A 19,034-nucleotide genomic window follows, 5' to 3' on the forward strand; every position below is an offset into this window, starting at 1 on the left:
TCCTGCTGACTTACTCTTTCTTTCATTTACTGTGAATTACACACGTATGAATGACCTTGCATATGCACATGCAAGATAATATCTTCTTCACACCAAGACATTATTTTGTGTAACTGCTCCATATTACCCTCCCCTTCTTCTGACAGTTGCGTGGGACAAAGATCAAGGGATTAAGAAAATGGTTATCGTGATGATGGATTTAACTGTTTTAACGCAAAGTGTTGAAGTCATGCCATACCTGGAGAATTCATCTCTTCATGTCCATCTCCCAAACAGCAGGAACTCCAAGTGCCTATTTCTAAAGCTGCACATATAAGCAAATTAGAGTGAGGTGGTAATAACTGACCTGGCAACGTAAGGTGGTTTGTTGATGAACCCAAGCCTGGTAAGTCAGGTGAACACCGCGCTGGACCTTTAAAAAGAAAGAGTAGTTTCAACAGAGATGGATGAACAGTTGTCCCACCAGCCACAAAAAGTGCTGCCACCACTGCCAGTGTTTGTTGTCTTCTTTCTGCCGTTTCTTATCGATGGTTTTAGGTGAGGCTGACTGGTAAAGTAGCCTCAATTCTGGGAACCCTTCCATTTAAAGGAGTCAATATCAAGCTTACCTTCCATCTTTTTATCCCTGACTGGGTATGGGTGGAGATACCAGAGTGATTGATTCTGAAAGTTTTGTGTTCTTAAGTTTTGAACCTATGAACTGTTGCCAGATCTCACAGAACTTTCCCTTCAGCTCAGTTCCTCACAGAGCTGGCGGTTGCCAGCTTTATTGCCCGGCACCGCTCTGTGCAGTCACACAGCGCTTACCTTGTTTCTGCGGCAGTTCAGCAAGCGGCTGGCATCACTTCATCGGTTGGTAACGGCTCTGGATATTTCTGTCACTGGCTATACACACGCGAGAAAGGATTCTGCTGCTGCATTTGCAAGTGGAGGTGAGTCACCCAAATCATTAGATGTCTTTTCCAAACCATCTTTTCTCCCTTCTTGCTTATGTGGCAGTCAGCATTTTTGATTTGAAGACCACAGCTGGCTACATCAACACCCTCAACTTCAAACAGAAACTGGCAGTTTGGTTTCATCTCTACTTGCGCTGAACTGGAGAACGCAGCTGAAACCAAGGCAGTAAGGTTAAGAATACGAGCAGGCACACTAGCGAGTGTATCACGTGTTCTTCAGGAAATCAATACCAGTGAACCTCCCAGAGAGAGAAGGAGTGAATTAAAACTGGAATTCAAGGCAAAAGGGAATACACGAAACCTTTCACGCTTGTGTTGAATGTCTCTGAACTTTACATCCTCCTCAGAGAGAACGGCTTGGTCTCTGTCACTCTTCTTTATGATTTTTCCCTTTTTTAAGGAAAAGATCAAATAGGAAAACAGCAGCAGTACAGGAAAATTCCAGTCATTACTTGTGTGGTGTATGATGATGAGTGCACAGACACCTCCAGAGTCTACCTGTGGAATAAGGTACTTTGTAGAAGGTGCTACGTAGACCTGTAGCTGTGAGAGGAGCTCTATGAACAATACAGAAGCACTGGACACCAGCCCTGTGGGATTGATACTCATGCTCCAGGTGGCACAGAAAAAAAAAAAGCCTGTTTCAGTAGGCACGAGTGTGGTGTGCTGTTCTTGGTTTAGATGCTCTTATGGGCTGCGATTTCAGTCAAAAGAGAAAAGGGGAAAGATGAGGTTGACGTGTAATCCCCAAACAGAGATTCACCTTGGAGTCCTTATATAAAGTCTTTGAATTCTCCTCCTCAATTTCCCTGTCTTTAGAAATAAGGTAATGGCGCTAACTCCTCCTCACAAGGGCAAGTGGTGAGCAGGGACTGCTGTCCAAGTAATGTTCTCACTAGGCTTGAAAACCAAAAGCTGGTTATTACTGGTACTCTCTGGGGAGCTGGACACTGGAAAGCAAACCACAAGTGCCACGGGTGGGATGTAGCAAGCACCAAGACAAAACGACCCCTTCTACAACGCCAATTCAAATGGAGCAGAGACCTCGTTGTTTTTATTTGGGAATAGGATGAACATACATGGACTCAGTTACAGAAAAACTGGAATGTCAAAAAATGTTTTATACATTTAGAGACCACAAGCCTCTTCTTTCAAATCAGGAACTAACAATAAATACATATTGTTTAAAATTCTTCTCAGAACAGCTGAGAATACTTGGCATTACATGGCATCATTCAGTTTGGTTTTGCATTTTTTTTTCCTTATGAGTCTTAACAAACCAGATAGCTTTTTTCATTACCCAACCCACCCAGTCCCCGGAGCAAACCTGCGTTAGAGTGTTGCTTTCAGCATGTATTTTAACTTATTCTCTATCCCCTGGTGCAGAATAGCATCACAACCTGCCTCTTTCTGCCTTGAAAAAAGTGAGAGAACAGGTGTGTGTTGTGTATTTTAGTTCAGTTCAAGAAAGACCCCTCCATTAACAGTTCTGCTCATATAAACATACCCTAAAGCTTCTGTTCAGCTGCATACACAGAATTCCCTGCAGAATGCCAGCTGAGAAAAGGTTGTTCTACAAGACCAAGATCCTTGAATTTGGTTGTTTTCCCCTTATCCTTCCTACCAACAGGTTTAATGTTTCTTAAGTTAGTTCAAGACCTGTCACTGTAGGGTTATCCACAAAAGCAGTGAAATCTACTGTCACAGAAAAGCCACAATGTCCACCCTTCCTCCCTGCAGGTAGGTAGTCGGTGTGCTAGGGCATGACTTGGACTGAAGTGCCTACAAGAAGTAGCACCATCAGAACGAAGAGCGATACATACGTGGTGGAAGTGGAAGCGGCTCCTACCACAGCAAACGAAGACAGGGCCACCCTGATGCGTGGGCTTTACAGAGGCCGCCCTGCACGTGATTTAGGTGTATGTGTTTCGGTTATTTAGTCTTTTGGTCTCAGATGCTGCGGTGGGACCAGCAGGACTTTGCATGCAACTTCCTTTGATTTCAGCGCAACAGAAAGAGTGGTCAGGCCCGAGGTGTTACTCTGCTCTAAGCTGATGTTGCAAATGCAATGGCTTTTGTCTACTGGGGAAGAATGAGGAGGAGAGGGAAGGGAAATATTCCTGTGAGAATCTGGGCCTGTAGACAACCACGAGGTCTGGTAAAAACCCAACCAGAACCCTACAATAAAAATAGCACATATTTAAAAAAATTGCATATAAAAGTGTATAAAAATATCATCCAAGCAAGAAGAAAAGGAAAATGCTCATTCTGTCATTCTACTGCTAGGTTTTATCACTAGAAAACCCCAATGACCATAAGTAATTTTGTTTGATAGATACACTCCTACGACCACCGGTAGAGACAACGGGATTACATGTATTCCTCCTACCACTGGATAGGTTCTAAACCAGGGTGTTACGAGTACACAGCAGTCGATACATACACACTTGGAAGAAATGGAGAGAACACACAATGCGAAGAGCGTGCTGCGAGGATTGTGAGCAAGTGCTGTCATGAGCTTAGGTACGAGGGTAAATAAATTCACTGGAACTGAGCTTCAGGTCCTCAGCCAGCTTGCCTGGAAGTAGCTGCTTTTCTTCTACCTGGTGGTCAAGTCACCAGAGCAGGGAGAACTGATGCCTTGAAGACAGGCATGTGTCTCAGTCCTGCTTGGGTACAGATGAGAAGACCCTTTGCCTCCTGGGGATCAAAAGGGACATTGCAGCAACAAGACGGTCTCAGCAAGTGGAAGTGCACGGCCAGCGTTTCATTTCAACAAAAATAAATGGCATTGCAGTGGTCACCCTCCCTGCTCCTGCTTTGAGCACAGTCATCAGACAGGGAAAGGGTTGCCTGGGATGACAAAACCCATCCGCCTGTGGAACCAGGGGGAGAGCCACATTCGGACACACACCTGACACTAAACTGAGACTGGAGCAGACTTTTTCAAGTTGTGGTAACACAGCCAGCAATAACCTCTGTACGGGCTTTGGAGAGAGCTGAATTTATGCCTTAAAATGTGAAAGCATGTGTTTTGCCCTCCTTTCTGCCTGGCCAGGACTGATGCCTGCTCCCCAGAGCGATATGCATGGAGCCAGTGCCAGAGGGCTCCTTCTCGTCCTCAGCCAGCGTGGTGCTGCTCTTGAGTGCTGATGTCCAGACACCGCACCAGCACAGCTCTGACATCAGCACCTGTTCAACACAGGCGAAAGCACAGGATCGCGCTGTTGTTTTTCATTATTGTGCGGGATCATGGATTAAAAAAAAAAGTAAGAGAAAAGGACTTGATTACACTGTCATTTGCTGAGTATCAATGGCTAACAGATCATCAGAGGATGGTGAGTTCATGATTATAAACCAAAATGTGAGGAAAAAGGAACCAATAAGAAATATTTAAGACCATCTCATGAGTTCCCAGAGATAGACTAGTTTATTCCAGTTGAAGCAAAAGAAGTGCTGTCCTTGTCAGGTTCCATCGTTCCTAATTTGAATAGATTATTGTGCTTTTTAATTAAAAGCCACGTTTGGGACCACTGTGGAACGGCTAACAGCAGAGGTATTTGCCTTTAGCCAGGTGAGCTCACAGACCTTCTGGTTACAAAGCAGCACAGCACTGCCAGCTGTCTCATTTGAAATATTTTTGCTTCCGCACTGAGCTTGTAAGACTTTGTAAGCACATATACAAACATTTGCATGTTCTAAGGGTAGTCTGCAAAGACACCACCACACACCACTCCTCTCCGGCATAACCAACTACATTTTCAAAAGTTTCTCTCCAACCACAAAAATCATTCTTGAAAAAAGAAACATCAAGACAAAGGAATGCATCTCCTTCATTCAACCATCAGGAACCAGCCTCCCGAATTCCAGATTCGTTCTGATGCTAAATCTCCTACTGTTTTAATACATAGTGTGTTTACACCCGCTGGGGCTATACAAAAGGCTGCACTTTTCGATTAGCATCTGTCTGCCTAAGTTGACTACTCTGAAGTAAGTTTTACAGCTAAAATTGTAAAATTTCTTTTTTAAATCTACCACCTATTTTATCATCAGCAAAAAAAACCAAGTTGGCTTCTGGCATCTATCCTTTTTCTCACTCACAGAAAACGTTAGTGACGTCCATCATCTTTTTATAATTAAACACAGAAATTTGATCATATAACTTTGTAAAAAAGATTATGCAGTTTGTAAGGAAAGCTGGTAGACTTAAGCATTTTTAGAGGGTGCATCACGGGCTTTTACATTTTAAAAAATTAATTCAATAAAGAAACGCCCGCCTTTCACATGTGTGAACACTTCCTGCATGTTGTCACAGAATCGCATTGTTCAAATCACTGATTGAGTGCAGCCCAAGAGACCTGTCACCCTTTAAGACATTTAAATAAGGAATGGGATACAATGAGGGTGGTGAAACACTGCTCCGCATTGCCCAGAGAGGTGGGAGAAGCCCCATGCCTGGAACCATCCCAGGTCAGGTTGGACCTTGGGGCTCTGAGCACCCTGCTCTAGGTGCAGATGTCCCTGCTCCCTGCAGGGATGACTTTTAAAGGTCTCTTCCAACCCAAACCATTTTGTGATCCTATAAAAACATCTTGATTGTTTTTCTTCTTTTTTTTCAAATTACAGTGTGTCCAGGAGTCCAAGTGCCACGTCACCATGAGCCAACGGTCTGCTAATTTCCTGAACACCGGTCCCAGCTGAAGGAGAAAGCACTGACAGGGATACTGGCCATGGTATCCCTCCCTGTTTTAAGGGGGTAAAGTGCCTGGATTCTCCCTCTCAAGTCACACAACAGTTCTTGGGAAGCAGAAGACGCCTGGTGCTCCTCCAGCAAGGCAGAGCTGTCTGACAGTACCAGTGGTCCCTGCGCAGAGGCGGAAGAGTGCCGTCTTTATCACACAGCTTCCCAGCCTGTGCCACCCTCCAAAAGAAGCATTCTGGCACCAGAAGAGCCCTTTGCGCCTCCTGGTGACACTCCCAAATATTCCTGTGGAATTTAGAGCACGAGATCAAAGGAATGAGCCCTGTACTGGCAGAATTTCTGGCTTCCTCATTTCTTGTATAGTCTTACTGAGGATGGAAAAGGAAAGCGTCTGAAAACGTAATTTCTACACATCTGGGGAAACTCAGGTAAGGATGTAGAAACCTCTCTCACTCTATAAATATAGACCATTAGCTGATGAACACCTAATCCTTATCCACTTTGTTGTCGTTATTGTTTCCTCTTGTGGAATAAAATAAGAGAAAGCAGTTCTGTAAATGTTTTTTTAATTTTAATTTTTATTATGTTTTTACACAATTGCACAGTGGCTGATCTCTAGTTTAACTGGGAGGTGTCTGAACACACCATTCCTTGGCTCACAATGCACTAGCACAATGCTGCAGAGTGGTCCAGGGAGGTTGGGGGGGCGGAGCAGGGGAATGTAGGTGTGATCCTGGGAGGGGACCCCTTGATAGATGCCTTCACCTGGCCTAGTCTCTGTAGGATTTTGATTTCTAGATTTCATTTTCATTTTATATATTTCCAAGCGAATAGATTTCATGGAGATTTTTTTTACGTGACAACAAAAAAATTCTAAAAATGCTGATAATCCACTGCGGCTTATTCGATTGTTTTAAAAGAGCAGGAGAACACTGGAGCTAGCTCTGCCTGCCTGTGTACTGCAAAACATTTTGTTGTCCACCTGTGTGCTGAGACGACTAACTTTGACTGTAGCATCTCTTCTAGAACGGCAGCTCTGATCTGCAGTCCCTAAGAGACGGCAAATCGACCGTTTCCCTTGTTAGCTCCTGCCAGTGGTGACTAACCCTAACGATCAAGAAAAAAACATTTTCCAGGCTGATTTCACTCCTTTGTGCCAGTGCATGAGAAACAAGAACTGACCAGCTGTGGATTAAGCAGTTCAGCTTCGCTGTCTGAAAGAAGTCACTCCCAGAAAGAAAGGAAATATGTATCAGAAACAGATAAGTAAAAGATTTACGGATTTTATTATTATTCTACTGTGCATAATCTAAGGCATCTTTAGTCACTGTACATTAGGTAAGGATAACTTAAAAAATATTTTCTAAATCATCCTGCATCTCTGACCAAACTCTCGGTACGTTCCCCCTGAGTTCGGGGAGAAGTCTGACTAAGCAGGGACTGAGTCACCGCTGTGGAATTTAGTCCTGCATTATTGATATTTCATTAACGTGCCTTCAAAGGGCCTGGTCAGGGCTGGCAGTCATATCCTACCACTCTTATCAGGGCCGAGTGCTGATGGAGGGTGGGAAGGGGAGGTGGGAAAGAGCTAGGTGGTGACACAGCCCTCTGCCTACCTCACGACATGGAGCGTGCTCGGAGCTGACTGTGGGGCCACGGTCCTCCCAGCACCCCGCTTTCCTCAGAAAGTCTACCCCAGAGCTACCACCGAACCAGGGGCTCAAGAATGGGAACACTGCATGCCCTTGTGTTTATTTTGTTTAAATGAGCTGGTTCAGTGAAGCCGACTGTGAGTTCTAAGAACTGCAGGAGTTATTTTTGTACTTCTGAAAATATGTGATTGAAGTGCAACCTTTTCACAGCGTGAACCTAATCTAAATCTCTGGCTTTGAACAAACTCAAACTCTGGTGTCCAAAAAAAGAACTCAAAATGTTTCTAGCCTCAATAATCAAAATCCCAGACACAAACACTCCTGAGTGAGAAGGTTTTCATGTTCCAATGTGGATTTAAGCTGAGCCCACTGCTGTGATTTTTACTGGTGTCGCGGGAAGCTCGTCCCTGTGCACGCACAGTTTAAGCAGGACAGAGCCCCAAGCTCTAATATAGGCTAGTGGTAAAGTCCTGTGCTTTCGAACATGAAAAGGAAACACCAAAGATTTACCTTCCTAAGCCAACGTTTTGCATGTTCTCTACATAGCAAAGAGCCACGGCAGCAGTCTGAGTCCTTGTAAAATTCGTGTACGACCAACACGGCAAGACCTCGCCCTGAACAAAAACGAGTTAGGCAAAATCAGCTGATTTATATGGCCATGCCTCGATTTCCACACAGACAACTGCTTACAATTAACTGGATCCCTACCAAGACCCCAAGCCAGAAAAGCACTTACATACATGTCTGACATTTCTCATACAAAGATACTTTCCTGAATGAAAGCCTGAGCGAGTCAGATTTTTAACATTTCTTCTTTAAAGTGGGCCAAAATGATGGCTACTTCCCATGTGTCGAACACCGCTGGATGAGACAGGTTTATCCACCAACTCCAGCGTATTTAGGACACGATTTTTCATTTTGGTTTTGTCTGTCTGTGCTTCTCCAGCAATGCTTTTCCTTTTCTTTGCCCTGTCCATTCAGGCAGTGATGAAAGAAAGACCACACTGAGATGAAAGTAAGAACGGATCCGTGTGATTTCCTGCTGCCTTTCTTCTCTGAGATCTTCAGGTCAGACAAAGAGCACCTACTAGTAGCCCATGAACAAACGTGGGAAATAGCTCATTATCTGTAACCTCAGGTTAAGGCAGGCACGGTACATTAGTACATCCTCTCGAGTCCGACAACAAAACTTGCCCCAAGGGAATAACTTCCATTGATTATTCCTTTGCTATTATTAAACTGCAAAACCAGAACGAAATCAAGGGTTGAGTGAGTCTGCCTGCTGTTTAGAAACAAAAAACATTTTGCTCTCATTGCATCATCTGGGAAAGACATCGAATCCTAACAAATGGTCAAATGACTCTACATATTCACCGGTCTTACAGATAAAACCTTACTTGGTGACGTCGAATTCTGTCTACCAGCAATTAGAAAAGGCTCTTGGGGAGAAGAAAACAGTAAAAGTGAAGTATTATCAAGTTTTCTTTTCTTTTTTAATGTTCTTTTGCATCATCCTAATGTTGGTTTCACAAGCTGAGGCATAGCAAAGGGCGATACTGGTTTTTGAAGATCACTCTCATCTATTTGCCTGACCTGTCCAGAAAAATGGAACCATTTGCATCAGGAAATTACCACTTGTTTTTTTCTTTAGACAAAAAACTTCCCAAAACAACAAAAAATGCACACATACATGAAGAAACAAACAAACAAAAATAAAACCGACCCAAAAAACCGAGGCCCCCATCCTAGAACCCAGAGTCATTAGCTGTGAAGTAGCCAGTGGGAGGAGGAGTGTTTTGAAAGTTGTTTAACGCCTTCCCCAGAAATTGGTCTTTGCGGAAGGAGGAGGAGAACAGGAATGAAGAAGCTCAGCTAAAATGATGAAAGAAATTTGCAGTCTCTTTTTTAACATAGTTTTAATCTTCTGTATCTGGAAAAAAAGAAGAAAAAAGAAAAGTGTCAAATGCTGCTTTTCTCCTCTTTGTCCAAGGAGCAGGTAATCTAGGAAAGAAAAAGAAGGGTATTAGTTTCGACAGCCTCATCTCCTCCCAGCAGTGCAGCTTTGTTGAACTGTTGAAAGGCTGCAAGGTGAGGTGCACCGAAGCAGTAACTCGTACTGGCTCGACTGGAAATATCATTCTGTCCTACAGGAAGTGAAATCCATTGCTCTCTGACTAATCTGGTCAGAGATCCCAACCTTTGGCATTAATGAGATCATGTAGCAGAATCCAGCATGCTTAGACCCAGAGATCTCGTTAGGGGTGTCTGCTGCGGGCTGTTCTGATCACCCTTGCTCACTTTCTCTTTCAGTACCTTTTCTGCTCATGAAAGCAACATGTGGTTTGAGGTGAAGTAAAGAAAACGCTCCAGACACCGAAGAGCACTACCTTTTAAAAGCTCCTTTCTCCCAAAGAGCGTGCAGTGAAAAGCACAGCCTTACATACGGATAGGTGCCTGAGATCTAACAAAACATGTGCATTCTACAATCTGCTCCACCCCTCCGTCAAATATTTATAATCCTTTGGCCTCAGAATTAGGTTGGTTATATTTGACTGACATTATCCTGAATGTATAAACATAACCGTCTTCTATAAAGTTATACCACAAGCAAATCTGCACATGAAAATGACTCAACAGATCTCCCCGAGGAGGAAATGTACACAAGAAATATTTTGACTTTGTTTCTAGTGAAAGAGGACAGTTTCTAATGAAAGAGGATGCTCTGCCCAACCCTCCTCATACCCTCCTCTAGAAATCCTCTGGAAAAGCTTCAGGCAGGAGAATGACTATTTTACTCTACTGGCTGTCCCAACCGGTTCTCTGTGTACGCCTGGCACTCTGTTCAGCTACTATTATTCTGACAATGCTTATGTCAGCAGTTTGAAAGTACATTTGAATGGGTTTCTTAGGGAGATTCAGCCCAAGGAGAGAAGAATTTATCTGTAAGGCTGGGCATGCCTTGGAAGATGTGATTACATTAGAATTTCTGGGTCCTTTTCAAAAACAAACAGTTTCTTTTGCCTTCAATAATATATTGCCTTTGTTTGTTTGTTTGTTTTTAAACTAGTACTTCGGCAAAGGACAAAAAGCTTTGCTGCTGGATTGCATTATCTCTGACGAACGGATGCAGTGGCTGCCCAGATCTATTAGTGAGTTGGCATTTTCTTCTACTGTATAGTTAGCAGGTGGACTTCTCCCTTCAGGTCGGTTTCCTGTAAGCTGCTACTACAATACCTTGCTCACTGATGCAATTTTAAGACACTGGTGTAAAGAATCAGGCTTTCAGCATTTCACTGGACTGATTTAGACTGAATTGTTGCACAGTCAGCACTGCCAGCAGCACAATCTCCAACAGGCAATAGCAAGAGCCATAATAACGGTACTTTGATGTCCCTGATCTACAAAGTTCAGCCTGACTTACTGTCATTAACAGGATCGTAACAATCTTGTGAGATGTATCACTAGCCACATTTTAAAGAGAAAAGACTGACCCAGAAGGAAAGGTAGTACTTTGGGACACGTACACTAAGTGATGTCTTTGAGCAGTAATTATTTCTGAATCTCTTACATGATTTGCTGAATCGCACCAGGAATCTGAAACAGAGCTTGAAGTAACACCCAGCGTGCCCTCCCCTTCCTATGTCATCCCATTTAACCCCTCCCATCCCTGAGAATGAAACAAGGGAAAATGCAATGTTTTTTCCAGACTCTAGATGTTCCCTGTGGAGAACTGAGCCATATTGCTTTTTGCTTCTGTTAGCCACATCACCGGCTCCAGTGAGAACATTCCAGTACAGCATTTGCTTTAAATTGCTTTTCTACTTGGTGGAGCAGATGCGATGGTTTCCTAGCGGAATTTCCCTTCAGGTACAATATAGCTTCACTACAACTACCTTAACCTTGGACGTGATTCAGTCTCTTTCTCATTTCAGCACAGCAGACCCAGTGCAAATACTAGTATGTATCAACAGAGACAACCAAAGGAGGAAAGATGAGTTTGCAGTGCTCGGTAAACGGGAAGGCTATAAGCTGTTCCCTTGGCAGACACTGACTTTCACTACCTGAAATAGCCTTGTCTGAATGCACAGCTCAGTCCTTCAGTGTCACTGACGAGTTTATATTGCTTGTCAAGGTTGAGTACTGGCCCTCCCCTTGATCACTAATGCAAATACCAACGACTTCTACAGCTCTTCAGGTGACACCAGCACCCACTGCGGGGAGAGTATTAAGGCCATTTCTGCTGTCAGCATGTAGTTTACGCTAAGGCATTTTTCACCTGTGCTCGCAGGACTATCAATGTATATATTTACTGTGTTACTGTCTGATGTACTGAAGTGAAAATACTCCGCAGTTCATCTTTTCCTTCACACCAAATTACTCACTGTACGACTGTATCCATAGAGCAACGACGCTGGCTGTCAGTTTTGCCCAGTCAGGGATTAACCTCACACATTTGCCTCTCTTTTTGCGATAACACAAATGCTGTGGAGGCCAAAGCCTCACAAGAACTACCCGTTTTAACAGTTTGCATTTATTATGTCTGTCTAATGCAAACTTGTGCAGTCTGCTACTCAGCTGGAGAACAGGAATAGAGCCCCAGCGGCATTTAGGCTGAAGGGAGAGTTTAGACTAACTCAAAAGCTGCACCTGTTCCGTAATGACTCACGCTCCCCACCGAGCGTAAATCACAGCCACGATGCTGACTGTACCAGCTGGAGTGGAGAGCTGACCTTTCCCAGCTCCGCTTCTGAAGGTGGCCAGTCCTGTTGCTCCAGCCGAACGCCTGCCCTTTGCCTCCACCCCTTCCTCCCCAGCTGTCAAAAGCACAGTGCTGCCAGGAGGGGGCTCGGGACCCCTCCCCATGGCCTTCAGTGCTGGGCCAGGCTGTCAGGTCAAGACCAAGCGCTATGGTCTTCGAATTGCATTTAAAAGAAGACTCTGCTATTTTCTCTCCTAAAAAATAAACATGAATGTGAACTGCAGCACAGGGGGATGTTTTTTCACAAGCTACTTATCTTGCTTGGCAGTCCCTGCCAACGAAAGTGTTTTTGAGGTCCTTGTTTCCTCTGCTCAAACACGCATTCCTTCAGCATTATAACCGTACTTAATTATGAAGGAAGCGCAAGGTGACACCCCAGTTATCCAGGACCACACACCCAGATTTTCTGTCTGAGCAGCCTATGGTAACCTTGCAGTTCACTTGTGAAAAAAGTAGTGCGTAGCCTGAACAAATCTCATTTTCTCAGCATGCTGCATGAGCACTTCTACAGTATGGCAGAACTCCACCACACCACCAAATAATGTTGCCTCTGAGGTACAATTATTCCAAGATATTTTTGAGTTCGAGTTTTAAGACTCAGAAAAAGCGAAAAAAAAGAGCCTCACATAACCATATTCACTCAGTACATCTCTTATTGACCTCCCTGTGGTGATGCTTTTCCATGCTTTTATGATTTAACATCATAAATATATCATTAAAAAATCAGCATATGATATTTTTAAAACAAACATCCTTGTTTTTTCTATTTTTCATTCTTGAAAATTTAGGCGGGGGGGAGTGAATCCTACAGGCTTTCTCATTTCTATTAAAATCAGATTTGTCACATCCCTACAACCATGCGTGCCACAAAGACTGTCAGTGCTATGTACTAACAGCAGCTATCGAAAGGGTTGCACTTGAAGGGAAGTTGAACACACAAATGCACGTTATGATTCTTTATCCTGAAAAGGGAGAGTTACAGGGGGAGTCTAATAAACAGTAAGTGAAATAATGAGTGGCACTAAGAATGAGAACAAGGAACAATTACTGTCTGCTTCTCGCAGTCCAAGAAGAGTGTTATCAAATGAAATTATCAAGCAGTAAATTTCAAACCAGTAAAAAGATGTGATTTTTCACATATTGCCTAAGTAAACTTTGAATTGTGTTGCCTCAGTGCCCCATACACACAAGAGTACCAGGGCTCTGAAGATTATTAAACAAAGTAATGGAAGAAAAATCCATCAGAGGCTGTCCCAGTCAGAGACCTGACCTCTGCCTCAGCTCTCTGGAAGACAGAAGGGTCTAAGGAGGAAGCATCGCTCTGGTTTTGTTCTTTGTTCATTAAGATCTCTGCTAAGAAATGTGGTCAGGTGGGGGATGGACAGCTAAAAGTACACGGTTATACAAGTGTTCCTGGGAAAGTTGACATGGGGTTTGAAAGTAGCCTCTGTCGTCACTTATTAAAAGCTTAGGCTTTTCAGGGTAAGACTATTCCAGACTCTGCTCTACCCCAGCACCCTGTTCCATCCAGGCACGGGATGAAACGATGACAGAAATGACAAATTGCTGCATGATAGTTGATACCACAAAATGGTTACTACTGACACACTGCAAGGGAAATAATAGTCAGAGTAAACGTGTCTCACATAACCCATAGTCCAAAAGGTTGTTATCCCTCCCACTACAAGTGATGGAAGTGTTTGCAGCTGGTGCGGCAGATCACTCAACCTGCCATTTTTAATGCCTTTTGTGGACTTACTCGGCATCTTGCGGGAGTGACCCCTTAATTTTGTAAGCTTTTTCCGAAAAGCCTGGGTATTTCTTGTCTCCCCTGAGTGCCAAAGTATGCTCGGTAATAACCTGTCCCCATCTGAAAAGCTCTGCAAAAGCTACTCCTAGCACTCTGAATAAATTGAAGAAGTTCTCAGCACTGGATGATTCTGCCTCCTGATAAACCCATTTGAAAGCCTTTTTAAAGAAAATTAAGACCATGCAGAAATAAATTCTGCATATTTATGCTATTCTCTTCCTCTGTGGCACCAGAGATGAATGAGGCCTAAGAAACAAAGCTCAGAAGATCAGTGAAATAAAGAAGAATTATGTGTTGTAAGTTAATTCATCTCTGTTACCTGTCTTTCTAATGGATGAGAAATTTTGCAGCGATTTTTTTTTTTTCCAAAGAAAAAAGAATGTTACTCGAAGGTGCCTGAGTCCTGTTTAAAGTAAGGGAAAACAAGAATAAATGCTGCTGGGAAAAGGTTTTGAATACTGGTTTTGCAAGTGAATTTAAATATCATCGTTCTAATTTAGCAGATGACCCAAGTGTTCAACATTCATTTTGCTGGGAGGAGAAACGACGTTAGCATAGAACGTATTCCCGATTTTTGAGCTTTGGCACAAAATTACCCCTAAATCATTCATGACATCAAACAATTCCTAGTTGCGTTCACACTGATGATGAATCGACAGCTTGTCCCCTTGACACTTGACCTGAGATCACATCCGTGATGAAAGAGATGAGGTTCGTTTTAGTACATGCTATTTGCTTATCAGCACATTACGGAAACATGTAACTGCAGAGAAAAACACAATGAATACACTGGGAAAAGTTTGTTACACCAAATAATGTTTGAGTTTCCTGAGGAAAGCATGTACGAAAGAAATTAGACACTTATTATGAAAGCAACATATAAGAATAAGTGCAAAAGCCTGTTGAGCATTTGATAATCGAACATAATTCAAAGCTCTGAAGACGTTTGGGGTAAAAACTAGATCATTAAAGAGCTGATCGGTGGATGGAAATGAAAACATCAATGCTTTTCAAGGCACAAAAGGGATGAGCTGCCACAGGCAAAAGGATAATAGAAGCCAACAAAATTTTCAACCAAATATATGAATCACAATTTTGTAATTAGCACTGGGCAAATAATTGCTTCTCTGAGCGACTAAACTGAAACATCAGGGTAACGATTGGCTCTGGGTCAGACACAAGTAATTGCCTTCTTTCTCTCACGGTAAAAATGATTGTTAGGGAATGGGTTTTTTTGGTGGGAGGAGGGTGGAGAGGAAGTGAAAAATGAGGCTGAGCTTTTCACCTAACTCAAACAAAACTTTTATTTTCACCATATACTTACATATGGCTTAAAACGTGAAAAATCACTTCAAAGCAAGATTCTAATCTGGATTTTTTCAGTGCCTCTTCAGTTTTTGACAATCACTTGTTTTGCATTAGACTTAAATTCCTAAATACTTCAGCCGGATTCAAAAGAGCATTTTTCAGCTAACAGCACTTGCTGTTTTCTTCTACATTTATTATTACCTCTCGGCCCCAGGTTTTGACATGAAGAATACCAAAGCCGTTGCCTAGCGATGGATCGATTAATGGAATAAGGAGTAAAGATCACTATGAGTTTCAGACAACTAACCTATAAATTGACTCTCTTTTCTCTTTGTCCAGCTTCTGTGGTCTGAATGATACACAACTGCAGACTGAGCGCCCAAGGGGATTGATGTCACTTGGCCTCTGCTCCCAGGGAGAGACCAGGCAGCAGGTCCAGCGCACGAAGAGCATGAAGGTGCCCACCAAGTACCCAGCTGGCAGTTTGTAGAGGGCAGTCTTTACATTTGGATTCCCATACAGCTTACTGTTGGATTTCTTGCTGCTTCTTAAACTACCGTGTCAGAGTCCCTTTCTGGTAAGCTACCTATAGCTGGTATGCTCAAATTGGGAGCCAGTTGTTCCATGGGGAATGGATAAGATGAAAGCTAAAGGTCGCCAACCTCTTTTAAGAAACCATTCCATATTCACCCTCCCCTTCGGTCATTCCCTTTGGACATGGCCTTGTTTCTCTTTCAGGGCTAAGTGTTGCATGGGGGAAAAGAGGCCTGAATGTCACTGAATTGAACATAAAAATTCATGGAGCTGGGGAGCAAGGAGGACCCTTCTCTTGCTGAAGCAGAGAATTTCTATACGTCATTGCACAGACAAATTATCCTAAATGGGGTAAGAAGGGCTGTAACAGAAGCAAGGTCACAACTCCACTCCCTGACTGGTGCAATAAAATGGCTGATGGTGCAAAATCAAGGAGGAATTTCCACAGTGTAGTGTAAGTAAGTTACACATTCCTCCATGCCTCTAGGACCATGGACATTACCCCCGAGAAGCAATGCAGCCATATGCTACCTCTGAGCAGAACTATATTTAAAGGACCAAATTGTTCCTTGTAAAGTTTACTGCTCAAAAAACCATGCTGAAGTACCTACAGTGATTTTTTTTCTCACCATGCATCTGGAATGAATATTCCAAATATTCACTTAGATCTGAAAACCAGCCAAAGGCTAATTCCCTATTTTTAAACTTGCCACATATATCTGTGACTTCACACGAAGTAGAAGCAAAAAGCAACCAAGGACCCTAAGGACTTTCTAACGACCTGGCATGGCCTGAATGACGGCAGGCAGGATAAAAGGAAACAGGTGAAAGTCTCAAAGGAAAACCAGGTGTTTTCCATAAACTTACTCTCACACAAAAACAACAAGTTGCAAAATCATCTGCCTTAATATACAAAATACCTTTCTACAGAATAATTTCTCGATTCTCCTCGAACAAGCGTGCAATGATGACGGAATCTTCCCGAGGTCAGGATGCTAACCATGTGGTTTGCATTTCATGTCAAAGATCACATCCCGTCATGTTCATCTCCTATTTGATATTAAAATTGCAGAGAACCTCCTTCAGAGTACATACCTCTACGCAAATTCCGCCTCAGGTGCCACTTGCTAAATTAGGCACACTTTTTTTTTTCCAAAAGAGCACAAAAAGATTTTTAAAAGCACAGAAGTGTCTTCCCCCTCCAGCTATCCTGCATTGCACTTCTAGGGAGCAATTGTTCGGCAGAGAAAATCACGGTGAAACATGTCGTTATGGATGGTGAAATACCTTCATGCTTTCAAGCAAGCTTTTCCAGAAGGTATCAGTACGACGCTTTTCCATTTCTAACTTGAGGCAATAACCTCTAACGTAATTCGAATAAGAGGCCATAAAAAGAAGAAAGGAAAGGAAGGAAATTGTCTTCAGAAGCAGTCGTAGACTAGTGCAATTCCAATTTGCCACTGCTGCTGGATTCTGACATATAACATCAGGAGCACTATCAGGCAGCAAGGAGGAATCCAACGTGTTTGCCTTCAGACTGAAATGGCCTTTTTCCTTCTGACAATAACGGAGAAATCAGCCTACCTTTTGGAACAGAAATAGAAACGGCACCTTTTTATGACCTGGTATTTACCTTTTTACCTCTCTCAAGAAGACAGCGACAAATGCTGTTCGTTTATACGCTTGAGCAACCTCCTTTTGAACAACACTAGCATTATGCAGATTGCACGAGCAGGGTTTTGTCAGAAGTCTAGTTGGAGTTCATTGCTGTGTAGCGGTCTTGGCTAGACTGACGCACGTGAAAACCGTATCTGGGGGAGGCTGCAGAGACAGAAAACTCTTAAATGTCTGAAGAGCTTTGCAAAAAGCTGCGTTCTCCTTAAATGAAGCCGGGAAGAATCTTCTTAATTTGACTCTGTCTGAGATAATTGTGGAGTGGTCATTGCGGCTTCTTCGCACCACCATGTTCCTATACCAAAGGCATTCTCAGATAACAACATTCTGTGCCACTCGATTTTTGGGACCAACTGGGACAGAAGGAAATGAAGCTCCTGTCATCTACCTCTATAATCAGGGAGTTTTCCACTTGCTGATCAAGGGATGGTTGTCAAGAAAAACTAAGACCAAAAAGCCCTTTTACGTGTTGGCATGAGCAATGTAAAGAACATATAGGAAGGGCTTTTAACTACTCTTAAGCAACAGTATAGTTAAGCAAAACCAAAATAAAGCAAGATAAAACCTGGTAAGTCTGTTACGAATTCTTCACAGAGTCTGACTACTTAAAAGGCTACGTATGGTATTATATTACATTATATGATCTGTATTATGATAACTATATTCTATTCTAATGTGTTGCACTGCAGAGAGGAATGCACTATTGAAGGTAGGACCTATCAAAATGCAGGGTTACGATTTGACCACGAGGTGGAAGCATTGCTCATCACACACACCCGGAGCACGCCAGCCTTTCTCTAGCTGCTCAAGATAAAACTACTCTGTGTATTTCTGTGCTATAACCTGCACACGTGCATGTTACCACCAGAATAGTAGGTTCCCAGGACAAACACACAAAAAAAGAGAACCTTTTAATCGTCTGTAATTACTAGCTGAAAAAGAGTAATTGAATAACCTGTTTTGGTTCCAAAGAGTTACACTGAAAACTGTGTATTAACACTGCAGAATCTTTTCCCAGTAGGAGCAAAAAATGAGAAGGTGGTAGCAAAGGCCTGTGAAAAGTGGTAATCACAGAATAGTCTGCTCTGGAAGGGACCTTCAAAGCTCACCCAGCCCAGCCCCCTGCAGTGAGCAGGGAGATCTGCACCCAGAGCAGGTTGCTCAGAGCCCCAAGGTCCAACCTGCCATGGGATGGTTCAGAGACGGGGCTTCTACCACCTCTCTCGGCAACCTGGGCCAGTGTCTCACTACCCTCTTCATTAAAAATTCCCTTCTGTAATGGAGAAGAATAATTTTCTTATTTGTTGACAGTTTTGTGAGCAGAAAAAAATTGCAAAAAAGAAAGTTTGTGAATGTAGACAAAAATTATTTGCATGTGACTGCTGATAAATTTCCATTCAAAGTGTTGAAAACCAACTGTTTCATGTGGGAAAATCAGGTTTTCCAAAATGGCTTCATAATGTTCTATCCCACAGAAAATATTTGATGAACTATTTGTGCTGATGATGTGTCTGACCGAGCTGTGTCTTTACGTAGGAAATGGCAGCCCCGTACCTCTTCTTGGAATGGAAAAAAGGGCAGTACTGAGTAACAAACAGTATCTCCCACAGAAAAACACCAGTAAGATGCAGATTCTCCT

At 42.9% G+C, this 19,034-nt stretch overlaps 1 protein-coding gene across 2 annotated transcripts in view; it reads right to left on the bottom strand.

Moving 5' to 3' along the window:
• The window catches only part of PDE1C (phosphodiesterase 1C, calmodulin-dependent 70kDa), a 64,320-nt gene that overhangs the window by 6,200 nt on the left and 39,086 nt on the right, over window positions 1–19,034 (bottom strand). For both annotated transcript variants that reach the window (XM_010135950.1, XM_010135951.1), the window contains exon 15: window positions 347–412. In XM_010135950.1, coding sequence (XP_010134252.1) covers window positions 347–412 — 66 coding nt within the window. The remainder of the gene's footprint in view (window positions 1–346; window positions 413–19,034) is intronic.

This window comes from Buceros rhinoceros, unplaced genomic scaffold, assembly GCF_000710305.1.
Source record: "Buceros rhinoceros silvestris isolate BGI_N320 unplaced genomic scaffold, ASM71030v1 scaffold12235, whole genome shotgun sequence".
Lineage (NCBI taxonomy): Eukaryota > Metazoa > Chordata > Aves > Bucerotiformes > Bucerotidae > Buceros > Buceros rhinoceros.